The 24,866-nt window shown below is 49.2% G+C and overlaps 7 protein-coding genes across 7 annotated transcripts; 4 read left to right on the plus strand and 3 right to left on the minus strand.

The window, feature by feature from the left end:
• Nucleotides 1-2,829: 2,829 nt before the first annotated feature.
• TGAM01_v203405 (hypothetical protein) lies at nucleotides 2,830-3,889 on the minus strand (the record flags this gene model as incomplete). Its single annotated transcript, XM_018801272.2, has 2 exons — nucleotides 2,830-3,388; nucleotides 3,450-3,889. The coding sequence occupies 2 exons, from the start codon at nucleotides 3,887-3,889 to the stop codon at nucleotides 2,830-2,832; spliced, it is 999 nt and encodes a 332-aa protein (XP_018665543.2).
• Nucleotides 3,890-4,898: 1,009 nt separating this feature from the next.
• Nucleotides 4,899-8,089, minus strand: TGAM01_v203406 (valyl-tRNA synthetase; the record flags this gene model as incomplete). The annotated part of the gene is made up of 2 exons (XM_018801271.1): nucleotides 4,899-7,664; nucleotides 7,730-8,089. The coding sequence occupies 2 exons, from the start codon at nucleotides 8,087-8,089 to the stop codon at nucleotides 4,899-4,901; spliced, it is 3,126 nt and encodes a 1,041-aa protein (XP_018665542.1).
• Nucleotides 8,090-10,032: 1,943 nt separating this feature from the next.
• TGAM01_v203407 (hypothetical protein) lies at nucleotides 10,033-10,360 on the plus strand (the record flags this gene model as incomplete). The annotated part of the gene is made up of 2 exons (XM_018801270.1): nucleotides 10,033-10,114; nucleotides 10,191-10,360. 2 exons carry the CDS (start codon nucleotides 10,033-10,035, stop codon nucleotides 10,358-10,360), a joined length of 252 nt encoding a protein of 83 aa, XP_018665541.1.
• Nucleotides 10,361-11,550: 1,190 nt separating this feature from the next.
• Nucleotides 11,551-13,931, plus strand: TGAM01_v203408 (serine/threonine protein kinase; the record flags this gene model as incomplete). Its single annotated transcript, XM_018801269.1, has 2 exons — nucleotides 11,551-11,693; nucleotides 11,780-13,931. 2 exons carry the CDS (start codon nucleotides 11,551-11,553, stop codon nucleotides 13,929-13,931), a joined length of 2,295 nt encoding a protein of 764 aa, XP_018665540.1.
• Nucleotides 13,932-14,397: 466 nt separating this feature from the next.
• TGAM01_v203409 (hypothetical protein) lies at nucleotides 14,398-15,690 on the minus strand (the record flags this gene model as incomplete). Its single annotated transcript, XM_024549200.1, has 2 exons — nucleotides 14,398-15,360; nucleotides 15,448-15,690. The coding sequence occupies 2 exons, from the start codon at nucleotides 15,688-15,690 to the stop codon at nucleotides 14,398-14,400; spliced, it is 1,206 nt and encodes a 401-aa protein (XP_024406038.1).
• Nucleotides 15,691-21,255: 5,565 nt separating this feature from the next.
• On the plus strand, nucleotides 21,256-22,932 carry TGAM01_v203410 (hypothetical protein; the record flags this gene model as incomplete). The annotated part of the gene is made up of 1 exon (XM_018801267.1): nucleotides 21,256-22,932. The coding sequence occupies one exon, from the start codon at nucleotides 21,256-21,258 to the stop codon at nucleotides 22,930-22,932; it is 1,677 nt and encodes a 558-aa protein (XP_018665538.1).
• Nucleotides 22,933-23,897: 965 nt separating this feature from the next.
• TGAM01_v203411 (hypothetical protein) lies at nucleotides 23,898-24,790 on the plus strand (the record flags this gene model as incomplete). The annotated part of the gene is made up of 2 exons (XM_018801266.1): nucleotides 23,898-24,288; nucleotides 24,345-24,790. The coding sequence occupies 2 exons, from the start codon at nucleotides 23,898-23,900 to the stop codon at nucleotides 24,788-24,790; spliced, it is 837 nt and encodes a 278-aa protein (XP_018665537.1).
• Nucleotides 24,791-24,866: the final 76 nt, after the last annotated feature.

Consider the following 24,866-nt stretch of genomic DNA (forward strand, 5'->3'; position numbering starts at 1 on the left):
AAGGTTGCAAGTTGTAATTGCGCACTTCTATCTCCGTAATATTGATGCTATTCATACCGACAGAAGTCCGCTGATTTGGAATATTGAACATGTTCTGTGCTAAGGCTGTACTACAGCGTGAGCTGAGCTGCGGCATCCTGCGGACATCACTCTAGAGCATACCGCCACTCAAGACATTGCGCCTGCATGCTGTTATTTTTCCTCATTGTAGGTACTCCGCGTATCTTATATGAATATGTCATTTCACAAGAGCAGCCTACCCTTACCCAAATAGGAAGTTCTTACGACCCGCAAAAAGCCAACAATTCTGTGATATAACCGAAGAACCGAAGAGCCTCATCAGAGGGCGCAAAAAAGGCGGAAATGTAAAATCACCAGCGCTCGAGCCACGTCCAGGACGATATCTTTCTTTGAATGCCTACCACTAGTAGTCAGAAACAATGCATTTATAATACGGCATGGCAGGCTGCTTTATCGACATGCGGCATGTTATCGACAATTTGATGAGGATGGATGACAAACACGCGAATACCCCTCGATTCATTAGCAGTGACAGCCCTCCAATATCGTCAAACTATGTCTGGCTAAATGCCTCTCTGTAGATTAGATTGCATTCTACACTAAAGTGGTGGCACGAATAAGTTGTTAGCGGGCAGCCACTCTCTTCATGACTCAGCCATGTAAGTCATTATGCCCACCCCAAGCCCCCTTTGGCACAAGTGTGCGCCCTTCAACAACAGACTTTAACGAAACTTGTTCCCCCTGCTTGGTGGATCTCTCTTTTTTTTTTTTTTTTTTTTTTTTTTTGGTCTTGGTGACAGAAAACGCTTGGCCTTTGCGTGGTAGCAAGTCTGCCCTACTAAAAGTGTACATAGTACATACGTGAGCAGGGTTCAAGCGGAATTCCGCTTCTAATGTATGAAACAGCTGGATATGCTAGTGCAAGGTAGGCACTAGCACTTGTAAAAAGGCAAGGGCCGGCGATTTTGATCCGAAAACGTTTCGGTCAGCTTGATCCGACGATGCTTCTTGCAGGGGTGCGGCCGATACCCTGCCAAGAGGCACTCCCACCTAGGTATTCAAGCCGAGCCCCTAATAGCATCGTTACGCAGGAGAGTGTCTTGCCACTTGGGTATCAGGGCGTCAGTTTCTGCTTATTCAATGCATACGAAAACCTGAGTCTGGGCATGTGTTTCGATACTGCTAATTGCACCCATGAATTGGGGGGTTGATACTTCTCCAACGAGCAATGAGGTGCGGGCAGTGTCGATGAGCGGCTATGAGCGGCCGATCCCTGTCAACCAAAACTGGGGCATCTTTAAGCGTGATGCTAATACCTAGGCTTTGGGAGAGACAGAGAGGACAATTGAAGCAAACGAAGAGAGTTATTTCCACAATACAAAGCCGATGAAACTTGTCCAAAGATCTAGTTCAGTTCATAAACAAATTTGGATAGCACTTGTAAATGAATATGCACACGCGTTAGATTAATGTGAATAGCTCTGCAGCAAGTTTTGCAGCAGTCTCCTTTCAACCGACAATTGGAGTTGTTGGGGCAATTAGGTACACCATCGTGGCGTGTGGCGTATCTGCACTCCCCTCGCTTGTGCAGTTGTCCCAAGTTTGGCGCCTCCTATTTAGTACAGAGAGAATACAATGTGGATGGTGAGAATGGCTCGCCTATCATATTTCCACCGCGCCGCTCTGCTCCACAGGGCTGCGAGAGTGATGGACGATGATGGTTGTCTGTAAGAGCCACTACGGTCTTAGCTGCACCAATTAGGCATCTTTAAGAGCCAGCCCGTTTTGCCGCCATATCACCTGTTGCCGTCTTATTTATGCTCGGATGTCATTGATCCGCGGGGATAAGACGAAGCTTCTGTGTCGGTTGAAGCTTTCGAATCGGACGAAGCTGTCACATCGTACCAAGCTGTAATCGGACGAAATCTTCGTATCGTTGCGCATTAGCAGACGATCGGACTTTTTCAGCCCATTATCGCCCAGACAAGACAGTTACCATCTTGAAACTCTATGATAAACTAGACAATTTCTTTGCCAAGGTGACTAATGCCCAGAAAGGTATTCTCCTAAAGTCCGTTCTCCTCCTTGATATTAGAGCCTTTTCAACAGTCTCTTTATTCCAAGGTTGCATTCTTTTTGAGCTGACGGGCGTGTAGTAACGTAGAATAGAAATAAAGTAATGGACGTAATATACTCTAGTTTCGGCCCTGTTTCGAATATCATCTCTGGCTTGCCCATCACGTCTGCTTTGCCTACCCCCTCTAGCTAGACCAGTCGCAAACTAGACATGAAAATCATCGTCTAGCCCTAATCATTGTATACATCATGATTTCGAGCTGTTCGAAAGATTAAGCCTTGAATTGACGAGTTCCGTCGGCTGAATCCAAAGGGGTAGAGGAGAGTGTTTATTAATACAACATCAAAGTTTTTAAGAAAGAAAAAAACAAATTTTGAATAAGTAATCTCGAGCTACATAAGTGCATCAAGGAGTAATTAGGTTGAAAATTTGTAAATCACTCATAAACTGCCGTCTTCATCATTGCATCTTGAGTTGTAGTGAGCCATAACTGTCTCTTAGCGAGCCCATCTTCACACAGCCCCTTTTACTTCTGCATGATCTGATTAATTGCTTTTGGGCTCTGAATTTCCCTACCAAAAGTCGAAATACTGATCAATGGATTGCCGCAACTAGAATTCAGCCATCTTAACCACTACCTCCTGTGACTCAGATGCTGTCCCGAAGGACGACAAAAGCTTCAACAAAAGTTTCACCACATCTTGCTCACACATAATGGAACGATCAAGACCTTATTCTTGTGCGTTATTGGCCTCTTGACGATACTTCTCGACAAAATACTCGGCGGCATGGTGCGCATCGGTCGGCATATTGTAACCAATTTTAAGCGCAAAAGCCCTAAGCAAATCAGGAAGAACGCCCAAAAGCCTCTCTCGAACATCGTTATCTGCATCCAAATCCTTCAAAATACTGAACAAGGTATCCTCCAACCATCTTAGAAACGTCCCAGGCCTACCAGGGCAAAACCCCGACAACTCGGAAGAAGCGGCTGGGGTATCGTCGGCATCTAGTTCCCTTTCCCGCTCAGGATTCCCGTGTTTTGTCTCGGACGACATGAAACTATACTTTCTGATGGTCGTTTTGAGCATTGGCTCGAGACAATTCCAGGGGAGCATTTTAAAATCCATTTCCATGTCTCTGGGTCTAGGATGGCCAAAGTCCATAACAGTCTTGAAAAGTCCAGAGGTGTGGTTTTTTGTCCCTGAAATCGTTTGAGGATGAAAATCGTCAAGATTGTGGAGGAGTCGGTTCTTCTTCTCGATAGAAGAAGAGGCCAGGTGCTTCCAAGAGCTGTTCAAGTAGGTACATCGCATCGAAGTGTGTAAGATAGCAGTCGGAGAAATCATCACACCAAATACATGAAATGCAGATGCTATTGGCTGGAATTTCAGTTACTGGAACAGCTTTAGAATCCACATTCAAGATGTCGCCATCCTGAGATTTTGAGAAGTGAACTATTCGACGGCGATTGGTCCACTCTTCTTCAGTCCACCTTGCAGCCATTTGTTTGAGATTGCCGTTGACCTTTAAGACAGTTTTGCTAGTATACATGGATCGATGATTGGCGATGGGAGATGTTGAGTTTAGTGATGGTGTTTCGTTGCTTTGCAAGTGTAACGTCGGCGGCGCCAGTAAGATGGGCTGCATCAGTGTCGGATCTTGGCGATTCGTTGTCTGCAGCGAATAATCAAGGGCATCTATTGCAGCTAGTAGAGGTGAGGTATCCAGTTGTTTGCTCTCGGCTTCCACCACTAGCGGAGCAGACTCGCGCTCATCTTCAGTTTCCCCCATGTCGGAGGAGACTTGACTCATGCTTTGTAATGGGATGTTTCTCAGATAATTTAACGTGTGGCAAGCTCCGATTATGAATCCTTCTTGTTTTCTCGCAGATCTATATACGCGATCATAGAGCCTATAAATACCATTACCTTGTCTAACATGATTGAATGCTTCTTAGGCAGCCATTACAAGTTAACAGTAAACTCGTCTGGGAGCTGATTTGTGCAAAGCATATGCCTTAGAGTTTCCTAAAGTTTAATTGAATCAAATACCTCACTTGGAGCTGGTGCCTAGGTATTTGAGACAGTTTCAGTGTTTGATCCAGTCATTTTATGCGGCATGTCGTCTGCATGTTTCTCAGCTACACAGGCCTCTCAAAGCGTGAATTAGGTTATTGTCTTTGCGTATCAGATTCACGAGTACAGTATCGTGTTCTTTCTGCCTAATTGTGTCTCAATCGGAAGTGTATGTACTCACATTTTATACTCCACCCTTTCTTTGTTACTATAACCATGTCTCTCGTCAATTACATATATGTTTGAAGTGAACACTCAACCAAACTGCAGCGATATATTACTGAGTGCTACTATCACTGTACCTGTGCAGACTTGCTCTATTGCTGTTTCTTTCCAGCATTCCCTTAAGTTCGACTGAGTCAAAGCAATTTCCTGTCAACGCCCCGCAATTCTCACCTATACGTATGGAGCCCCTAACAGCCCTGGGTTTTTCGGCCCGCGATTTAGCAGCCGTTCGGTTAAGCTTCCATGTCATACAAGGCTCAATTTCCCTAAAAAGCCGTGCGAGGTTCTTCGGTATCAATGAGATAGGATGGAGAATATAGGACTCTGCTGTTACGTCAACATCGACTGATCTGGGCTTGCTTCACTGAGATCTAAGAGTACATGTGCGGTGGGAAACATTCATAAATAAGAGTAATGAAATATCATTATTTGTTAGATGTAAATGTCGCGGTACATAATTCCAGCAACACCAGTCCTCAGTAGAGGTGAAAGCGGTCTCCTTAAACCATCATCTTCTGAAACATTGCGACTGTCTCTTCCAATGCCAGCGACCTAGCTTCGAGATCCAGTGTACGGCGCTCAACCAAATGCCTAGCCTCAGTAGCATCGATGTCCTGTAACTTACTCAAATCTGCCTTGTGCGCGTCATTACTCTCTTGATCCCTTCTTGCCTCAGCCAACTTTGCCTTGAACTTCTCAACCTCCTTTCCAGCATCTTGTACACGATCCTTAACTTCAAGATAAACATTCGCCTCTGCAGAGACAGGAAAGACTGCGCAACCAGCTGGGCTAGCGCTTCCAACCGGCAGAATGCTGATATCCACTGATGTCTTGCTGCTGAGTGACTTGATGGCGGATAATTGAGCAGACGCTGTGTCGTGTGCCGTTTGGCTGAGAGGTATGATATAAGCTACACCATTTTCTTTAACAGCATATTCTGCCAAGAGGACACGGAAACCTCTCGAGCAGCCCAGTACAAGCTCATAGGCTACCTCAGACGTCGGATCATGGAGGGAGTCTTCAAACTCTGGATACTCGGCAATCGAAATTGAAGATGTATCATCGCCTGGTCTGCGTGGAAGACGCTGCCAAAGCTCTTCAGTCAGGAAGGGCATGAATGGGGCCACAAGTCGCAACCCAGTTTCAAGTGCGGTGTACAGCGTGTCCATGGCCGAACGAGCTTCTTCGGGTGTGCCATCCGAGATTATCGACTTGGAGTTCTCAATGAAGATGTCAAACAGTTCGTCGTACAAGAACTGATAACTAATTCGGGTCGATTTGGCGAATTCGCGCGCCTCGAGTGCCTGGTTGATCTGCTTCGCAGCAGTGTTCATCTTTGTCAAGATCCATCTCTCAGACAGACTCTCCTTTCCTGTGAGGGCAGAGCTTTCGCGAGGAACAAAGTCATCACCAAGCTTTCCGAGGACATATTTTGTGGCCTGATAAATCTTGTTACAAAACTTTCTGTAGCCGTGCATGGTTTTGATGTCAAAGTTGATGTCGCCGCCGGACGACTGCGTGTAATTGATGAGTGAGAACCGCAGCGCATCGGCCCCAATGTCGGGAATGCCTTGCGGGAAGGCCTTTTTCTGGTACTTTTCCGCATTCTTGATCTCGTTTTGGGCCAGGTTGCCCTGTCGCAGCTTCTGGTGCAGGCCTTCGGGACTGATGCCGTCGATTATGTCGATTGGGTCAACGACATTGCCGAGCGACTTGGACATCTTTCGGCCTTCGCTGTCACGGATCAAACCGTGGCAGTAGACCTCGTTAAAAGGCACCTTTCCAGTCAATTTCAGAGAGAAAATGATCATACGGCTGACCCAAAACGGAATAATGTCCCAACCAGTTTCCAAAGTGGAGTTGGGAAAATACTTTTGGAGATCTTCCGTCTTGTCTGGCCACCCAAGGGTGCTGAAAGGCCAAAGCCCAGAGCTGAACCAGGTATCCAAGACATCTTCATCACGTCGAAGTGTCAGCGTCTTGCCTGGGAACCTCTGCTCTGCTTTCTCTCGAGCTTCACCTTCTGTTCTGCCACAGACCCAGTACTCCTCATCGGCGTCATCACCGGCGTCTTCGTCTTCGATACTGACAAAGTATGCTGGTATCTGGTGGCCCCACCATAATTGTCTTGACAGGCACCAATCCTGAAGATTTCGCATCCACTGAAGATATGATCGCTTTTGTACATCTGGCCTAATGATCAGCTCGCCACTTTCGACGACGTCAATGGCAGGTTTCGTCAGCGACTCCATCTTCATCCACCATTGTGGTTTGAGAAGCGGCTCGACGATATCTCCTGAGCGGCTGCAGATCGGAACAGTCATTTTGTTTGGCTCCGACTTGGTGTAGAGGCCAAGACTTTTGAGCTCTTCAATTATGCGGTATCTGGCATTAAACCTTTTCTCTCCGGCATAGGGGCCAGCGTTATTGTTGAGAGTACCGTCTTCGTTGAGGATGTTGATGAAAGGAAGGCCATGTTTCTTGCCGAGGTTAAAGTCGTTGTAATCATGGGCGGGTGTAAGCTTGACTGCACCAGTACCGAATTCCCTGTCAACGTATTCATCGGCAACAATCTTCAGTTTTCTGCCGGCAATAATCGGATGTATCGCAGTCTTGCCGACAAACTCTTTGTATCGGTCGTCCTGAGGATGCACGGCAATACCAGTGTCGCCCAACATCGTCTCGGGCCTTGTTGTTGCAACCTCTATGGTTTGATCGGAGCCCTCGATCTGGTATTTAAAATACGTGAGTGTTCCGAATTCGACTTTTCTGTCATAACCTGGCACGTCAAGCTTCGTCGTCCCGTCAATCTCCTTCTGGTCGACTTCCAGGTTGGACAAGGCTGTGGAAAGGCGACACGACCAATGCACAAGCTTGTTGGCTCGGTATATAAGGCCCTCTTCGTGGAGCTGTACGAACGTTTCGGTGACAGCTTTAGACAACTGCGGACTCATCGTGAAGGCTTCTCGAGACCAGTCTGGAGAGATTCCGAGTCTGCGTGCCGCATTATTGATGTTCTGCCTGTAGTCCTCCTTCCAGTCCTGGCATATCTGGACGAATTCCTCTCGACTAAAGTCTTGCCTCTTGGACTTGCCATTTATCGGATTCTTGGCGAGCTGCTTTTCGATAACAGCTTGGGTCGCAATACCGGCATGGTCGCATCCAGGGATAAAAAGAGTCGTGAATTGTCGCATGCGATGCCACCTGACGAGCGTGTCTTCTAGCGAAAGTGCCAGGGCGTGTCCGATATGTAGCTTCCCCGTTACCTATGTACTCGAAGAATTAGCAGATGAGCATGTACCAACGTATAGGTCCACGAGTAGGTACATACATTGGGCGGTGGCATGGCAATGACATATTTGCCTTTTGGTTTCAGACTTTCATCCGTTTCTGTTTGCGGCTTGAACAAGCCTTGATCTTCCCAGAAGCTGTACCACGCAGACTCGACGACATTTGGTAGGTAGGCCTTGTGAAAGTCATCATCCAATGGCTTCAAAATCTTTCGATGCCCAGCAGGCGTCTCCTCGACCCAGTCTTTGGCCGAGACCGTAGGAGGGGCCAGCCTCCTCGCCTTCTTGTCCAATGTCTGTTGCGGCTGTTTTGCAAGACTCTCTTGCTTCTGCTTGAATTTCTCCAGCTTCAGCCGCTGCTTCTCGGTCATGGGCTTCTCAGAGGCCTGTGTTGAAGACATCTTGGATGATGAATGATGGTCGAGATGCTAGAGAAGTGGAAATCGTGAAGGTGAGTGCAGCAAAGTTATACTTGTGCCTGCAGATGTGCTGGAATCTGAGTGAGTCACGGGCTTTTCCGATCCCGCTTCCAGCGCCCACCCCTCTCGGCCACTGTCAGGAAGGATTTCGCAAAAGCGATAAGTGTGAGTAACTTCCCCTAAAATGATGGAATTAAGGAGTGAAATGTGCCATTAAATAGCTGTTCTCTTCTTGCAGTACACCGGTCCATCTGTGTAGCTGGCACTCTCCTCTACGGGGCCCTCCAGCCAGTGGACCGTAGCCACTCTCGCGACTAAACACTGGATGTTAGTGACCCAAGACTAACCTTTTCCCATCCGCACTGAATACACGTTCCATCTTTAGTAAATAAATGCTTGTCAATATAGGCAATTTTAAACGATATTTGTAATGTTTGTCTTTACTTGCTTTGATATCCTCTTGCTGTTGTATCTGGGTGAAGGAATTCTACTAGTTAGTGCTCAAACCTGAGGCTAGTGCTGGCTCTGTAGTTATACATTTTGAATCCCTTTGCTCTAAGCGGCACGTCCGAAAAAACCGCCATTCCCGAGAAAAGAGATTTTGCAGCTTCATAAGCATTTTAAATGCATGGAGTTCTCGTTTATAGTACGGAATGTATTCAGCTTCGATTATCCTGTCATCTATGGTGGTTCCATTGTATGCTTGAAAGTGGGTGGATACACGTACTTTCGCCTACCCTTGACTCATTCAAAATGCCTGCAGCGCTGCCTATGACATCTGACTCCTTCGGGACAGTTTCTTTCCCAATTTTCAAATAGTTAGAAAGAGAGAGGAGTGACCAAGTGAGAATTGTGTGAGCTTCTCTGTAAATCTAGCGTAATTAGGTGCCACTCATTGAGAAGGCTCACTACGACAACGTAGCATTTTCCTTGTTTGCCTTAGGATATGTATAGAGATGGCAGCGATGGGCTTGGGTCAGCTCTTACTGCTAGGTACATTACCTCTCGACCCTTTTGCAAAAATTACTGGGTATACTATATCCAATTGGCCCAAGTGGCTTATTAGACTTATCTCATGAGTCCAGTGAGTCGCATCGCTAAATCGACGGATGAGACGATAAATCGGAACTTTGGTCAGCTGGTTCTAGCCATCATCGACTCGGGGTTTACCACATGTACCCTGTCAATCAAACTTCTTGCGCTCACCGAGATAAGGCACTTTCAATAAAAGAAAAGACCAGCTGTTAACACCTGATGATGGCTGGAATCCAATTATAATGACATACTGCATATCAGCCATCGTCATTGCCCATCCATGCTTACGCACCAGCTCGCTACATTCCGGGCAGAAATGGTTCGACTGGCTGGGCAGATACAGCGCACAAGATTACGATCTGCCCCAATCCTTGCGCGTTGTTCCCAGGCTTCTTCACAGAACGGGCCAATGGAGCGTCGTGCAGAGAGATAAAATGGCCTAATAAGGTCAGACCTTTTTCCTTTACGAGCATAGCATGGGCCCTGGGCTGCGCAAGATCAAATTTGACAGCTTAGGGGGTGCCCTTTTTGGGTGGTGAGAGTGAGCAGACTACGCCGCCAAATCACACCACTGCCGACTAACCCGCACCACTCTCGAACAATCAGCACACAACTCGACGAAAAGAAGACGCCACGGTCGGGAGAAGCAGGCAAAACGAATTTTATAAATGCTTTTCAATAGAATGTCAGATGCATTCCAGTGCGCATCATCAACAGCATCGTACAAAAGCAGCATCTTGTCCAGTCTTTAGTGTTTCAATCTACAGCTCGGCTTCAAGTCTCCAGACCATCATTCATCCCGACACTTACACCACTTATCAACATCAACATCAACATCAACATCAACATCAACATCAACATCCACACACACACACAACAAAACCGCAAAAATGGTCACTCAACCAGCTAAAATGCCCCCCATGAACCCAGTCGTCGCTAGGGTTGTGCCCGTCGTCATGACCGTTGGCATTGGTAAGTCATCAGCTAAACCTCCGCGCGACATTGCTACCAGACATGTATACAGTCCGCTAACACCACTTGCTTTCAGTGTCCGCCGTCGCGATGAACATCCGCTGGCAGCTCAAGACACATGCCGCAACGCAAGACCGCTTCTTCGCCCAGTACAAGAATCCCCAGAGCGAAGCCGCCCGCAAAAAGGTGTACGAAGGCGCCAAGGAGGACCCGCGAAAGAGCTGGTTCAATGTCCTGGGCTGGTGACTATTAGTGGATTAGGGGATGGAGTTTAAACATAATCACATTGCTGGGCGTTATCTTTTTTTAGGGGGGAGTTGGAAAGGATACCTTGTTTGTTGGCGATGGCATCATGCATCAATCTGTTGTTGCAATGCGACCACCCTGAAGAAATGGTGAAGGGGTCGTCGAGGGCCCACAGGTTGATTGATACTAGCCGTATTTAGGTGACATTTTTAATTACTACAAAAGGTCAAATGCCTTTGAAGATTTTCATACTCTTACTGCTTTCTCTGCCGGCACCAAATTGAAGCTAGATATGAGTTTCTCAATGTGTAAGATTATAGCTAGTTAAATATAGCTCATAATTCGCATAGTTGGAGAATTGAACGACTTGCAAGACGTATATAAGAAGAGAGGAGGTATTCCATTGCTTTACGAGCAGGTATATACGCCTTTCAATTACAACATCTGATGGCCCAACACAACTTGGCCGCACACATATCAAGATGGTGTTGCCTTTCGTCAGCTTATAAGCTCCTCTCTCTCCGTAATACCTGATAACGAGGTCGATAACGCAATATTTTACAAAGAGTAGGTAATCAGCGCAGCGGTGGTGCGGCATTGTTTGAATCGATGCTGAGCGGTATTTTGTGTGCTTTTTGGTCTGACACTGTGGAATTATCAAGTGACAATAATATCCAATCTAGAATAGCTTTCAAGGTGCACGATCAAGGTCTGTGGAGCGCCGGCTCATAGCATATTGATAGAAATTAAGCGAAGAGTAAAGATAGTGTACTGGCGACTACTAGAGAAACTGTGTTTCTAGATTTAACTACATGTACACAAACATGTTGTCTGTCGTTTCATCGAACAGTTGACAGGCATCACCTATGATATGGATAAGACTGAGAGTATCCAAAACTTGGGTTTGTCTCTCGGGAATCCAATGTTACTAAGCGTACAGGGAACGCAGCTTGTCAAGCGTTTTGTGCGGCTCTAATCCCTGCAGTCTCCCCACACAAGGTCCCCATAATCTGGGCTGCCGGGGACGGTGGCGCAGCCGTGGCTCAGCCGTCGCATCGCACTAAGGCGACCTTTGATAAACCCAATTTCTCAGCTTCTAAACGACAAGCTGACAAGACGGTGAACAAGACGTGAGAACGCCTCATTGTCTCGCCCGTTACTGCCAGGACATCATATGTGCCCGTCCCAGCATGGGCGATCGGGGCATCGGCTGGATCACCGTGGGCCACAGACGCCTGGTCTCCCACGGCCAATCTCAATCATGGGACGAGCAGGAGATGCTGGAGCGGGAAGCCATCGCCGCATGGGACAGTGACGAGCAGTGGCCAAGCGTGTGAGTCATTGAAGGAGCCGTCGGAAGGGAATCCCAGTTGCTTGATAGCAGCATCGCACAATTGAGGCTAACCAGGCAAAACGCAGTCATAAGCCGACATTCAACGGCGCCGAGGCCAAGCGATTCGACTCCCGACTAACACCGCTCGACTACCTCGGCGGCGGCGCCTTTGGCCGTGTCGACAAAGTATCCCATGGCTCCGTCTGCCTCGCCCGCAAGCGCATCATGCGGCGCCGCGGCCTGACGATTGACGATCTGCGCCAGGAAGGGCTGACGATGAGCAAGCTGGACCATCGCCATGTCGTCAAGCTTGTCGCTGCGTACATGCCGCGGCCCCACGAGCTGTGTCTGCTCATCTGGCCCGCCGCCGTCTGCGACCTCGACACTCTGCTCGACAATCTGGATGCGATACGGACGGGCAAGGGCGATCGCGAGGACATCATGGCGAGGCTCGATGCGCTGGGCCTTAACGATTTGAGCGCAATTGAGCCTTCCACCGAAGACCAGATCATGGACTCGCCGGCAAAGTGCCCGTTTGAGTTCCTTCGCGGCGTGGTTGGCTGTGTGGCTCGCGCAATGGCGTATTGCCACCGCAACGGCGTTCGGCATCTGGACATTAAGCCGTCGAACATCCTGCTAAAGGCCGACCGAGTGTATTTGGCCGACTTTGGCATATCCAAGGACGTCAGTGGACAGGATCAGACCACCATCGACGGCAACCCTGGCACAGAAAAGTGGCGAGCGCCCGAGCTCTACAGCGAGAATGGCGCCAGCATGCAGCTCTCCGACATATACTCCCTAGGATTGGTCTACCTCAACATCGCAACAGTTTTATACAATGTGAGGCTCTCCGAGTTTGACGACGCCCTCAACTACGATATCGACCTCTCCCGCGGCGAGAAGCTCGCAACCCGAGAAGCGAAGCTCAAGCGCCTTCTCGAGACACTCACTTCCCACGCCTTGGTAACGCCTCAGTTCATGTTCACATACGAAGGCCAAGAAACAGTAAGACCGCGGCCGCTCGTGAGCCTCATTGCAAAAATGATTACTCCCTCGCCCCGTGCTCGACTACCAGCCGACAAAGTCGACGAAAAGCTGTCCATGATAGGAGGTATCCAGCAAATATATCACGGCGGCTGTTGTAAACGGCCCTTGCCATGGGTTGAAGGCAGGTGGGATAAGAAATTTGTCAGCCTGTTGAGTCTCAAGGCAGAGAATGACGACTTGAAGAAGAAGATTGCGGAACTACATGGAAGAGACGAGACGTATGAGAAACGACTAGAGAATGCACGGAAAGCGCACGAACATGATGTTACAAAGCTTCAGGCGTTACTAAAGGCTGCTGAGGAAAAGTGTCGCGCGCTGGAGCAAGCTCAAGGAGGACGCAGGAAACACCATGAGCGCGAGCATCATCAACATCAGCACCGCCAGAGCGGCCTAGGAATAAAACAGCAGCGTTCGTCTCGATCACCAACTCCAATCGGTGCAGGCCGCGGCCAGTCCAAAACTCGTTCGCCACCGTCATCCATCCCACAGCGACCGCCACTTAGGCCCTTGTACCAGTCATCCTCATCACCTCGGAACTCATCAGTCAATTTCCAAATGCCCACACCACCATCCCGTTCGTCAGAATCACTATCACGCTTCAGTAACAGCTCGACGGTCAAGGCTTCTCAGCAGCCATCTCCCGGTCTAGCAAACAGAACTTCAAGCACCACGAGTCTATCAGGATACACGCTACGATCTCGCGGCTCAGGCTCCAAATTGCCCCTTCCCGTGACTCCTAGCAGCAGATCCGGCACTCCCAACCTCAACCAAGAACAAAGCATGACGGACAGCAGCATGGCATCGTCCATTTTTTCCAGGAAAAGCATAGAGACTGTGCCCACGCCAGCTCAAAACAGTCCAATCGTGAGTAGAGTATCGACAGCCGGCGATGGACCAGTTATCGACTGGGGCGCTCTCCCTACTGGAAGGGACCGAGATCGAAGAAGACCTTCTACACCTCCGCCACCTCCGAGTCCAGGCTTGTCGATTTCTCCCTCGACTATATCATCACCCATGACGCAAAGGTCTTTTGCTGACTATGACGACGATGATGATGATGATGGCGACGGCGGCGTCGATCCGAATGCCACTACGAAGCCACAGAGAAGGATCCCCTCGCTGCAGCCGATGAAGAGCTGGGCCGAGGTGGCGAAGAAGGAGCTAAAGCAGCTAAATCGAAGAAAGCAGTGAAGATGGAAGTAAACGACAAAAGAGGAGGAAAGGAAAGGAACAAGGATATCATCGTTGAGAAATGTTTGTAAAAATTTGGAAAAAGCATATTCTTGGCAAAGCGATCAAACATCTTCTGAGCGTATGTATATATAGATATGTACATCTAGACATTGAGAAGCGCTGATGTGTTTTTGGTTCATGTTTGAAAAGGCAGGAGAGATTTGCATAGCGGCAGTTCAACGTTACTTCGAATGAGGCAAAAGCGTTCATTATATAGCACCTACAATACCCATTTATGAATAAATAGCATGTATGTACAGAAGAAACAAGGAGAAATCTACAATATTGTTCTATTTGTGCCCATCCAAAACGCCCATCCATCTCCCGCAAGCGGTATGTAGTATATATATATTGTACAGTCATATCTCATTATTTATTCCAAGTAACCGATTCCTCCATCAAATAAAACAGCCGCAGCTTTCAATCACCTTTCTGATCTAACAACATGCCTTCTTGCCCACATCAACATTCTCCCCTGCTCTGTCTTCACCAACGTAGCCCAGGCCGGTGACAAGAATGGATCGTGCGGTGCCTCGTCTTGCGCCGACTTTGTGCTCTCGGGTAAATTACTCCGTAGAGCTTCTAATAGGGGTAGCCCTGTAGTATCGCTAACGACGACATTGGGTGGCGCGTCCTCGAATTCCTGAGCGTCTCGCCGTAATCGTGCCGTAGCTCGGCGGTTATCCTTCTTTAACAGATCATTTTCACTTCTTCCTCGTTCCTTCTCAGCCAAAGATCTTTCTTGTTCGACGAGCTCGTGGAGGGCTTCTCCCCTGGCAGTCCAATCCTCCCACGTTCTCTCGACCTTCCATTCCCACCACAGCCGGGACAGCTGCACGCTCCAGCCAAATGTCTCCCCCATGGGGAAATAATCTTGGTCATATGTCCGCCTTGAAAATGCTTGATTTTCCATCTTCTTAGGGTTCTCCTTTGCCAACAGCTTGTCCATCATGCGATCCCACTCATCTTCCAAAGCCGCCTGCGAGGCAGTCCACTCGTCTACATCTAGAATATTCATGATGCGGTCGTTGAAAATGTTGGTCTTTCGGCCTATCATCTTGGACATGGCATGCGGCTGGGGTTTCCGGAGTCGCACAAACGGCTGGCCGTCTGCAGTGGCGCTCACGGAGGGGACTTTTCGGGGTCCTGGTCCCTTGAGCGAGTCCCTTGGCCGGGGGAGGATGTTGGATGTGTATTGCGGGGGTTCGTCGGCCTTTGCGACGTTGATGATGAGAGGCTCGGGTGGGAGGATGGGATCGGGTTTTCGTGGAGGCTGAGGGATTGCGCGGGATGCGGCGGCGGTTTGGCGCACGGATTGCAGGTGGTGTATGACTTGGCTGTGTTCTGGAGAGTTGGGAGTTTGCGCATTTGTAAGAAGGTTGAGGAACTATGTACTTTATTAGCACGTCATTACCATAACAATGTATGTCTCAAAGCGATTGCAAGATGGGAGGAAAAGGCTTCTTCTGCCCACCTTGTAGCCCGCGGTCATGGCTGCATATATAAGCCTAAAGCTCGTGTACGGCTTATTCTTCGCAAACCGCTTCCTCACAATCCTCACGACCGGATTCGCCTTGAGCTCTTTTGATGCCTTCTGCGATGCAATTTCTAGCGGTACAGGAACCTTGCTCGCAGTTCGTAGGAGCGCACGATATAAAGCGAGAGCTGCGGTGCGATGCCGCGAGTTGCGGGCCGCAACGAATGTCGAGCGCGACATGGGTAAGATTAAAGGACGTCTATATGGCCATTGATTGTATTAGAGAGAGTTTTCTCAAGAAGTGAGCTGATGATGAAGCTTTGATTGCTGACGTCGCAGTTTGCATAGCTTCAACTTCAACTTCATTAACGAGTGATGTAAATTCTTATCGATAAGTTAAAGAGGGGTCCATAGATTTCCGTATTAGGCAGTGGAGAGCTGCTGCTTCAAGCATTCGCCAACTCCAGATTTTACCACAGAATGTCCATCGTGCCACCAATACGTAACTTGGTTCAACATACAACCGGCAGAATAGATTAAGCAGCATTTACAAAGTTTATCACCTCATCAACTTCTCCTCGTAAAGCTTCTTAGAAAAGGATGCACCCCTCTCAATTCGCATTCCTCCATCACCAATCTGCATGTCTCAGTTTGATTCGTATTCGCATTCGCCAAAGCAAAGCGAGACAGAATCTATCCGAGACTTCTATTGTCTGCTTCGTACAAAGCGCTGTGTGTTGGCTTATTCGCAAAACTCTGCAAGAATGCGAAACTAGGCTGTTTGTTTGCTTTTTTTAAGTTTCATCATGTGCCATCCCGCGGCACTAATTGGGTCATTGCCCCTTTCCCGAAGCGTTGCAGATACGGCATGTATCATGAGGATTGTCGTTTTTTTTTAGTGCGATTTACACTATCTGTAAATGGCAATGTTTGTGAAATCTACATTGTCAGCCACAGTCTATAAAACAGGTATAAGACCAATGAAAGCCAATACTAAGAGAATGGATCCTCGGGCGTGGCATCTTTGGAGTCACGAAACATGATTTCGATGGATTCAGCTACAGCTTGCAGAGTATGGAGAATGATATGCAAGCTGACTCCGTGTCTCGAGCTTCAATTGGCGACTATCAAGATGGCTAACGAAACTCACTAGATCCTTCAGCGAAAGAGGCAGATTTTGGCAAATCACGCGGATCAGTCTAGATACTCTTGTTACTGATACATCTCGCTTAGAAAGTGAAGCAACATCCACTTGATGTATAACTGTCCATCGCTTTTTGTCAGATGAGCGCTCGGTCTCTTTTTGATAACTAATCCGCATATACTCCATACGGGATCCAATAGCCCTATGGGGCAGCAATAAACGCCCCTCTTCAGCTCATCGTGAGATGTCCAGCATCGGTATTAAAACCTCGGCATCTTGCATGTACGGATGTTGCTAGTAATCTATCTGCTTTTTGCATCCCTACGACCCGTTTTGCTAGATGCTGCTGCTAGTGCAGATAAGCTTCCCTCACCCAGAGAGCCGGGACCGTGACATTGAGAGATGTGGAAGCGTACAGCCGCAACAGCAAGGCAAAAGCATGCCGATGGGGCAGTTAGCCATAATTCGTGTGCCGCTTGATCAAGTAAACATTTGGTCTAAAGAACGTGCCAGTAAGCTCAAAAAAGGTTAATTTCTGAGCAGTCGTCATCCTCCGCAGTCAGGCCTTGTCATGGTGCCTTTTCTTTGCCTTATATAGCACAGGGCCCGCGCGCTGCTTACATGTCCGCCCAGCCGCCCCATCGGATCAACATCAACGAGGCGTGCTCTCATTCAGGCTCGCTGCTAGGTCAATCAGTGCTATCAGTAGGCCTGGCCTGTCATCGAGAGGCATCTCAGCCACGGCGCAGGTTAAGGAAGCGTGGCGTTGGAGCTAGGAGCCGTGGCACGCTGGGAACGGCTCCTGGCATGGATCCTACGACTTCAGCGAGAACGAGAGCAACGATAGGCGCCTGTCAGGCTTCTCTAGGGCTGATTCCAGAGGGCGCTGTGATATCATTGGGCCTGATCGTAAGCTCCCTCATTGTCGTTCACTCTAAAATCCTTTTCATTTTGAGAAAAAAGGGAGCGATTCCTTGCTGATGCTGCTTCTAGCTTGGTATAGCTTGGTAAGCGCTCTGCTGCCTCTTTACTCTGTGGTCTACTGTGGAGTAAATGATTCCAGGGGAAAAGAAAATAGGTCTGGCTGCTTGGTAATGATCGCGATATAGTTTTTTCTTTTTTTTCTCTGTTCCCGCGCAACAGGCAGTCTGGAGTATCGGGAAACTGCCAAGGCCGAGCCTAAGCCTCATGGGGCTCTTTTCGTGCGCGGTGGAGCGAGACGACTTTGTCGAGAAAGAAAAAAGATGACCCGGAAGATCGGACCCACGGAGTCGGTCCCGGCCGAGGGATTCATTCTCGATTGTCCCCGGTTATCCCAGCTTTTGCGACCCAGTCTAGGGCCTCGGGCGGCTCAAGAGAAATTTCTTACAGAGAGCGGAGCCCTTCGTCGGCAGTGCTAGTCGTTTTAAGGTTTGTGACAGATAGAATCTTTTCTCTTGATTCGGAGTGGAATTAGAAGCTGGTTTTTCGTTTGGGTATCACATGGCTCTGGCGATATACTAATTCTAGACGCGGGACGTCTTGAAAGGAGCTCATGCATGCATGTGCGGTGTGATGTGCTGGTGCTAGGTAATGCACTCGGACATCCATCGTCACATATTCCCTTGATTATCGGCTGTTGCTGTTACTGGACAGCATGCTATATCATGCAAGGCGAGCAAGGTTAGGTCAGCCACTTATAACGAACGGATGCTATTCAGCCGCAAACAGTCGGTGAGATGTGGCCCGACAAAGGCCGGCTTTGGATTCTCGACTCCATCGTCGGCTACTCGTAGTGCCTGGAGTAAGTTACACCGAACTAGGAACTAGCAGTTCTATTGCTTTTGACTAAGCGGAGGACCTGATGTGGTGGGACTGGCGGATGCTGGTGCGGGAGCTTAATATCACGATGACCTCGGAACGAGACAAGAGATGGAGCGAAATACGTATTTTGTAGCACCGTGCGTGCAAGAATAGGGAGCAGAAAAGTGAAGCAAACTCCACGGAGACGGAGGCTTCGAGTGGAAAGAAATGCCGCCGGTTAGACACTATAGCTTGATTGTGGTTGATTGTGAGATGTGGTGTTCCTATTCTTTCCACTCGGAAGGTCACTTCGCTTCGCTTCGCTGCATTGCTGGACCAACGGCAGCGCATGCTTCTAATGCATCATGCATGCAGAGTCTCCTCCTCCTCATCCTTTTCCCCCAAGCAAGGCATGGATGTTAATATACTCGCGCGCCGTTACTGTACTTGCACCTCCAGCAATGCCACGCTTGGATCTGCCACTGCGCATGTGCTCCCCCCCATTTCTCCCACCCTTCGGCAGGCAGACGACGTAAGTGGGTGGCCGGCCATTGGATAGTGAGGCTGTTTGGCAGGGATCTCGGTCCTCGGAAACGCGGGCTGCCCCCTGTCAGAAGGAAAAAGAGACAAGACAAATTCTCCATTCGTCGCTGTGCACGCGCTATTTTGCTGGGCGGCCCGCTATTGACCTGTCGTGGCGCCTGGCGAGTCCGAATACGCCGGCAGTCTGGTGGCAGCCCTCTGTATATCTTTTGTTGTTGTTGTTGTTGATGAATGGGAGATATAGGGAGGGAAAAAGGGAGAGGGAGAAGGAGATAGGAGGAACATTCAAGGAAAAGGAGGAATCATGAGGATCAAACTAGCGGATGAATGCGAGTCCGAAGCCTGGCGTGACTGATGTATGTAGGACAGCAGACGGGATGCAGCTGCTCAGTGCCTTCTACCAATTGATGGCTAACCAGCATTGGCGTCTAGTACTCTGTACATGGACCCAGGCTTGGCTTTAGGGTTAGTTACTGGATAGCTGGGCGTCTCTGGCTCCATCGGCGTGCCACCTGCAGTACCCGTTACCTGCATCTGCAGCTATTCGGCCTGTGAGTCTGTACCACTCACTGTAAGCAGATGCCATCCTCTGAGCACAGCTCCTTTCTTACTCGACTGGGCTTGGGTTCCCCTTTCTTTAGCCAGCACAGGCCTCGTGTCCATTATTTCCAATCACTTGTGTGAATATAGCGGATAAGCAGCTTAGAGCAGCCCGATGCCATCGCTAGACTTGGCGGCGGCAGCTGGAACAAAGTACCATCCAAGTAGCCGAGAGGTACCTGCCGCCCGGGAGAGGTCAACAGCGACAGTTTTCTAAGCAGTAAGAGGCATCGGCCACACTGACCTCATCCTCCAACGCCGTCTCACTATCCCTACATGTAGGACTCAGGACTGCAGTTCTCCCTGCCTACTGCACCCGTACAGTGCTCAAACCTCTGGTGACGCATCAGCCCAGGGTACTCCAGCCGTACTTGGGCGCTACGCCAAGGTGCCAGCGGCTCTTCCGGCAACTCCATGGACCAGCCAAGTCTGCCGACCAAGTGGCAACATTCCGTGCTCCATAGGCACGCCCAGAAGAGAAAATCCAAACGTGGACATTGCACTAGCCTCATAGCTCTGATGGGCGCAAAACGCTGTTTCGAGGTACCAGCCTGATTGCCACTGGCTTACAGACATTACAGGCAGCTTACCAGAACGAGTTGGTGCTCGGGCACGTTTACGAATACATGCTGACACTAGGACGGATACAATTTCACAACTCTGCGCTACAAGACCTGCCAAGGCCCCGACCTCCATATCTCTTTCGAGCTGAACACAGCCCGACAACTTCTGGTCCTGAGTTTCAGGTCTCACTTGCTCATAATCCCTCGAGATCCCCTTCTCTTGGCTGTCCTCGCACACGTTCTGGTGGCTTTTCGTTTGGGGGAATGTGCTGCTCTCTGGGGTAACACCAGACGAAAAGGAAAGGGAAACAAAACGAAAAGAGAAAACCTACAACACAGGCCAGAACCCGCCCAGAGCATCCGGGCCGCCGCGCAAACTTCAAACTCCGCGCTGTTTCGGACGCGGGCTTTTCTGCTTTTCCTTCTCACCATCGACCATCCCGTACCGGGTACACCGACTGCCCCTGTCGTCCCACTAAATAAGGCCTGGTCGCGTGCCGACTCATGTACCGGTAACATAATCTGCAAGCTTCGCTGCTGTTGAATCCTGTTCTCTCACGACAGACCACCACTGCAGACACAGCGAGCCATTTGCGTTGTTCCTTTCTTCCTTTCCTTTGTTTACTTTATATCCCTCTTTTTTCTCTCCCTTGCAATAAACGCCGGTGCCTGGAGTACAAGGTGCAATTCCACTGCTCTACAGCCGCCTCTCAAGCTTCACACTATATGCGCCGGCCGCTTAACTCTCTCATCGCCATTCAAGTCTCTCTGGGCAACCAAAGTTGAAAACTTGATCACTCCACGCCTCTTTACTGCCAAGGTTAAAACAACGGATACCTTTACAAAGCCTACAAACGCAAATCTCTTTTACCCGACGATATTTTTTTTCCTTCGCTCTTCTTTTACTGAACGGCGTTCAGTCTGCAATTTTCATCTCATCTCATTCTATCCGACGACGAATACGAACCAACCACATAGACACCATTTCCCTTTATCCATTTTGTCAAATACGAGCAATAACCGCTGCGGCTTTCTTAAACTCCTCCTTTCCTCGACTCGTATGAACTTATAGGACACTAGAACTGCCCTGGTTCGTCCCTTCGTTTCCGGTTCCAGGGCAGCCTTATGTAAATCGATCTGCCTCACTTACACACCACCGCACAAATACCCAGCATGATCGTCCACTCAGGTGCGAGCCTTCATGGCCACGAATTTTCCACGCCGCCAACAGAACAACCTCCAGCGAGACGCTTTGCCTTTCTATCTGCTTTGCGACCATTGTCTGATGTCGAACCGATATCTCGCCACACAACGCCTGCTCCCGACGCCGCCGATAGTCTGCCAGCTCGTCCCGTTTCCGTCGAGCCTGCCCACAACCCTCGTTCTGCACTTGCGGCTCGACGCCGGACCACATCTGATATTGGACACACTGTTAGATTTCGCGAGCCAGACTCCGATGTAGTTGTTCACTCCAACGCTCCTAGCGAGGATGAAGAGTCGCTCGTTGGTTCCGAGGTGAGCGACCAGACGGATGCTTCCATCCGCCTCAAGAAACGGAAGCGCGGACCACGGAAATCGGCAAAATATGCTCTGGCGTTCCCGGCACCTCAGCTGCGTACCAAACAGCGGGCCTTTTTTCATATTCGGCCTCGTGTACTGCTGCAGCTTCAGGAGCTGGGAGAGAAGCGTGCAATTCCAGCGTTTGACGTTGTTCCATCGAGTCTCATTGCAGGAACTCTGATTATCCCCGCTTTGGCCAAATTGTACCCGCGAATGTTCTATGCGAAGCCTCATCTCGGACAGAACGATCTTCTCCTTGTCCGGAGCGAGGACTATGGTGTTCCACACAGCCATCATCATCATCCCCATCTTCACCACCATCACGATAACACAGATAACAACAGCAACAGTAAGAACTTGGACCATCAGGATGTTCTCGCCGTCGTGAGCACGACGTCTGATGACGACACCGTGGAAATAGTGTTCCAGGACGGTTCGACTTGGACCTCTAGCCGCATGGCAAATGGATCTTACGAGTTCAATCACGTCAACGAACAGGGAGAAAATGTCAAGGCTCGGTGGGTCAAGAGATCCTTGATGTCACCCAGAGCGAGTTGGGGATCTGCCAATACTGCCAACACAGCGCCCTCATCGCCAACCACCCCTACGGCCCCAGACAGTAGATGGACTTTTAGCATCATAGACCCCTCGACTCGCAGACATCCTATCCAGGGTATACTCAACTCTACATCTTTGGAAGTTTTTGATACATATAATACAATGTCAACATCAAGCGGCATTTACCCCCCGACACGAGGTTTTGGATCCGACATGAGCGGTATCTCAGAAGAAGACACAACGAGCATTACGGATGAGCGCACGACGCTAGAAGTTACAGAGTACACCAAGACTCTGATGCTAGCTACAGCAACTTGGGTCAGTCTTCGACAAAGAGGTTGGCCTGCGTCGGCAACACCAAAAATTCCGCGAGTTGTGTCTCAGCGCGTAAGCTCCGGGCGTTGTCTATCCCCCTCCATCGACATTCCGAGGGGCATAGATTCTCAGGTTTCGTCGGCCACTGAGGGCATGCCGTCTCAGGATATCTCCGCTACTGGTCAAACACCTACCACTGGTAGGATTCAGCGGGCGGTATCTTCAGGGAGCGAATTCATGAGAAGGAGGCGTGAGGCGGTCGCTGCATCGGCAGCAACCACTTTCGCAGAGAGAGAAGCTGTGGAGAAGCTTGGCGATCTCGAGGTTTCGGAAGAGGAAACACCAACTTGCCGTGTTCGAATACGGCGGTTTACACACAAGTTGTTTCACCACTCGAGGAGTCAGAGGGTCTCATAGCACATACATATGCGTGTATAGCTGTATAGGGTATATTTTGATGGACATTTTTGGCGGCGCTTTACCATTTATACGGTACACGGTTATGGACCTGCATCTATCCAATTCAGGTTTTGGGTATCGGAGTTTCCACATTTTCTTTGTGTGTGTTCTTTTGTACATATTATGATTGAAAGACGATGTAAATACCAGCAACAATGCATAACCCACTTTACCATGAAACAAATATCTGACTAGTATATAAAATGCCTCAACGAGTTGTTAGCGTGTGTGATGTCGTCGACGAATAATGAGTGAGACACGACATGTTCTACGACATTGTTCGCATGAAGCTCGGTTCAAGCTTAGTTCAAGCTTAATTCAAGCTCAGTTGCAGGTTTGATTCACACATCATAGTTGCCTTGGAAGGCCGCGAGGGACATACGTCATCGTATACGTCGAGGGTATGTGAGCAAGAGTTCCGATAGATAGGATTTGGAGGGGTCCGTTGATCGATATTTATATAGCACTATTGTTTTTACTAGGGTGCTGTGAGTTGAGTGTTCGCTTGGCATCTTTTACTTTGCAGCCACTCGATTTTGAATAAATTTGGGTTGAGCACATGCAGTGATTCAGAAGGGCTATTAGTGTGAATGGGCATTGATGTGCTGTGGTCAAGTCTATGGTGCGATGATATGATGCATCGCAGATATTTGGTGTCACCTGCATCGAATACTTTGTTCAAGCAGACAATGTAAGCCATATAAGCCAACGAGTATAACTATCGAAGGTGTATATATATGTGCAAAGTGGCATCCAGGAGTTGATAGGGAAGGCATCGTTTCGAAAAGACACCACAAGATACCCAACCAACCTCAACGTCTACGTCCGGGTAGACCAATAGATTCTCACAGCTTTCAGAGTAGTTCTCTCAGCTCTAAAGTAGGTACCAGGGAGCCTTTTGCTCTTCACCTTTTCTAGTTGAAATGCCTCGCGTCTGCGCTGGTTGTAACCGCAGCCGCTGTCACGATTCGTATTCGCCCAGTGAATGGCGCAAGGGGCCCGGCGTATCGAAATGTACTACCTGTGTCGATGGACAGGTATCCCACAACGCATTGAATCGGATTCGACGCTCTGGTAGCGCCAGATACAATGGATCGTACTCTGGAACCGTCTCAGTCGATGATCTCGACAGGCCCTGGGCTCAAGGTGCTTTCCGCTGGGTAGCCAAGGGAGTGTATAACTCGGGTCCTCGTCAGGGCGAACTATGCGTTATCAAGTGGTTCAAGTCTGGCGCGGTCTTTGCGAATGCCTTTTTCACTTACGACATCAAAGCTGTCGATTTGGCATTGGAAATTGTCGAAAGATTCAACCGGCGTAACTTTGTTAGCAAGGTCATCAAGGTGAATGTCCTACGGTATGGTCTTTTACAGACAGTAGCCCTTCTCGCTGGGCGGGACAGAAAGTTTTATGCGAGCCCTTTACCCAGAACTACCAGAAATTCAACAGCAACTCTGGATGGAATGACGCTTCCACCGATTGGGGGAAAATCATGCAGGCTCTAAGTCATTTCAGCTACCATATATCGGGGGGAGATTGCGTTCTGTGCGATCTCCAGGGTGGCGTTTATCAGCACGAGGCTGACATCACTGATCCTGCCATCCTCACTCGGGATCGAGACTATGGGGTGACTGATCTTGGGCAAGCTGGCATCGTCAACTTCTTCAGTCGGCATGTCTGCAACAGGTACTGCCGTTCTCATTGGATTAAGCCTGGTAATCCGGCTCGATGCTTGAACCCTGTCCGGGGCACAGCTATGGTTAGGCATGCTGCGCCGACGCGTCGTTTACGACCTGCAGTGACATTGAGTCGTGACTAGCTGGCTTTGCGCGAGGAAATGGTGTTGAGTGCTCGATCACTTTGGTATGGGATGGATTGTAGCGGAGGGACTACTG

This window comes from Trichoderma gamsii (genome assembly GCF_001481775.2).
Source record: "Trichoderma gamsii strain T6085 chromosome Unknown Scaffold_9.2, whole genome shotgun sequence".
Taxonomy (NCBI): Eukaryota; Fungi; Ascomycota; class Sordariomycetes; order Hypocreales; family Hypocreaceae; genus Trichoderma; species Trichoderma gamsii.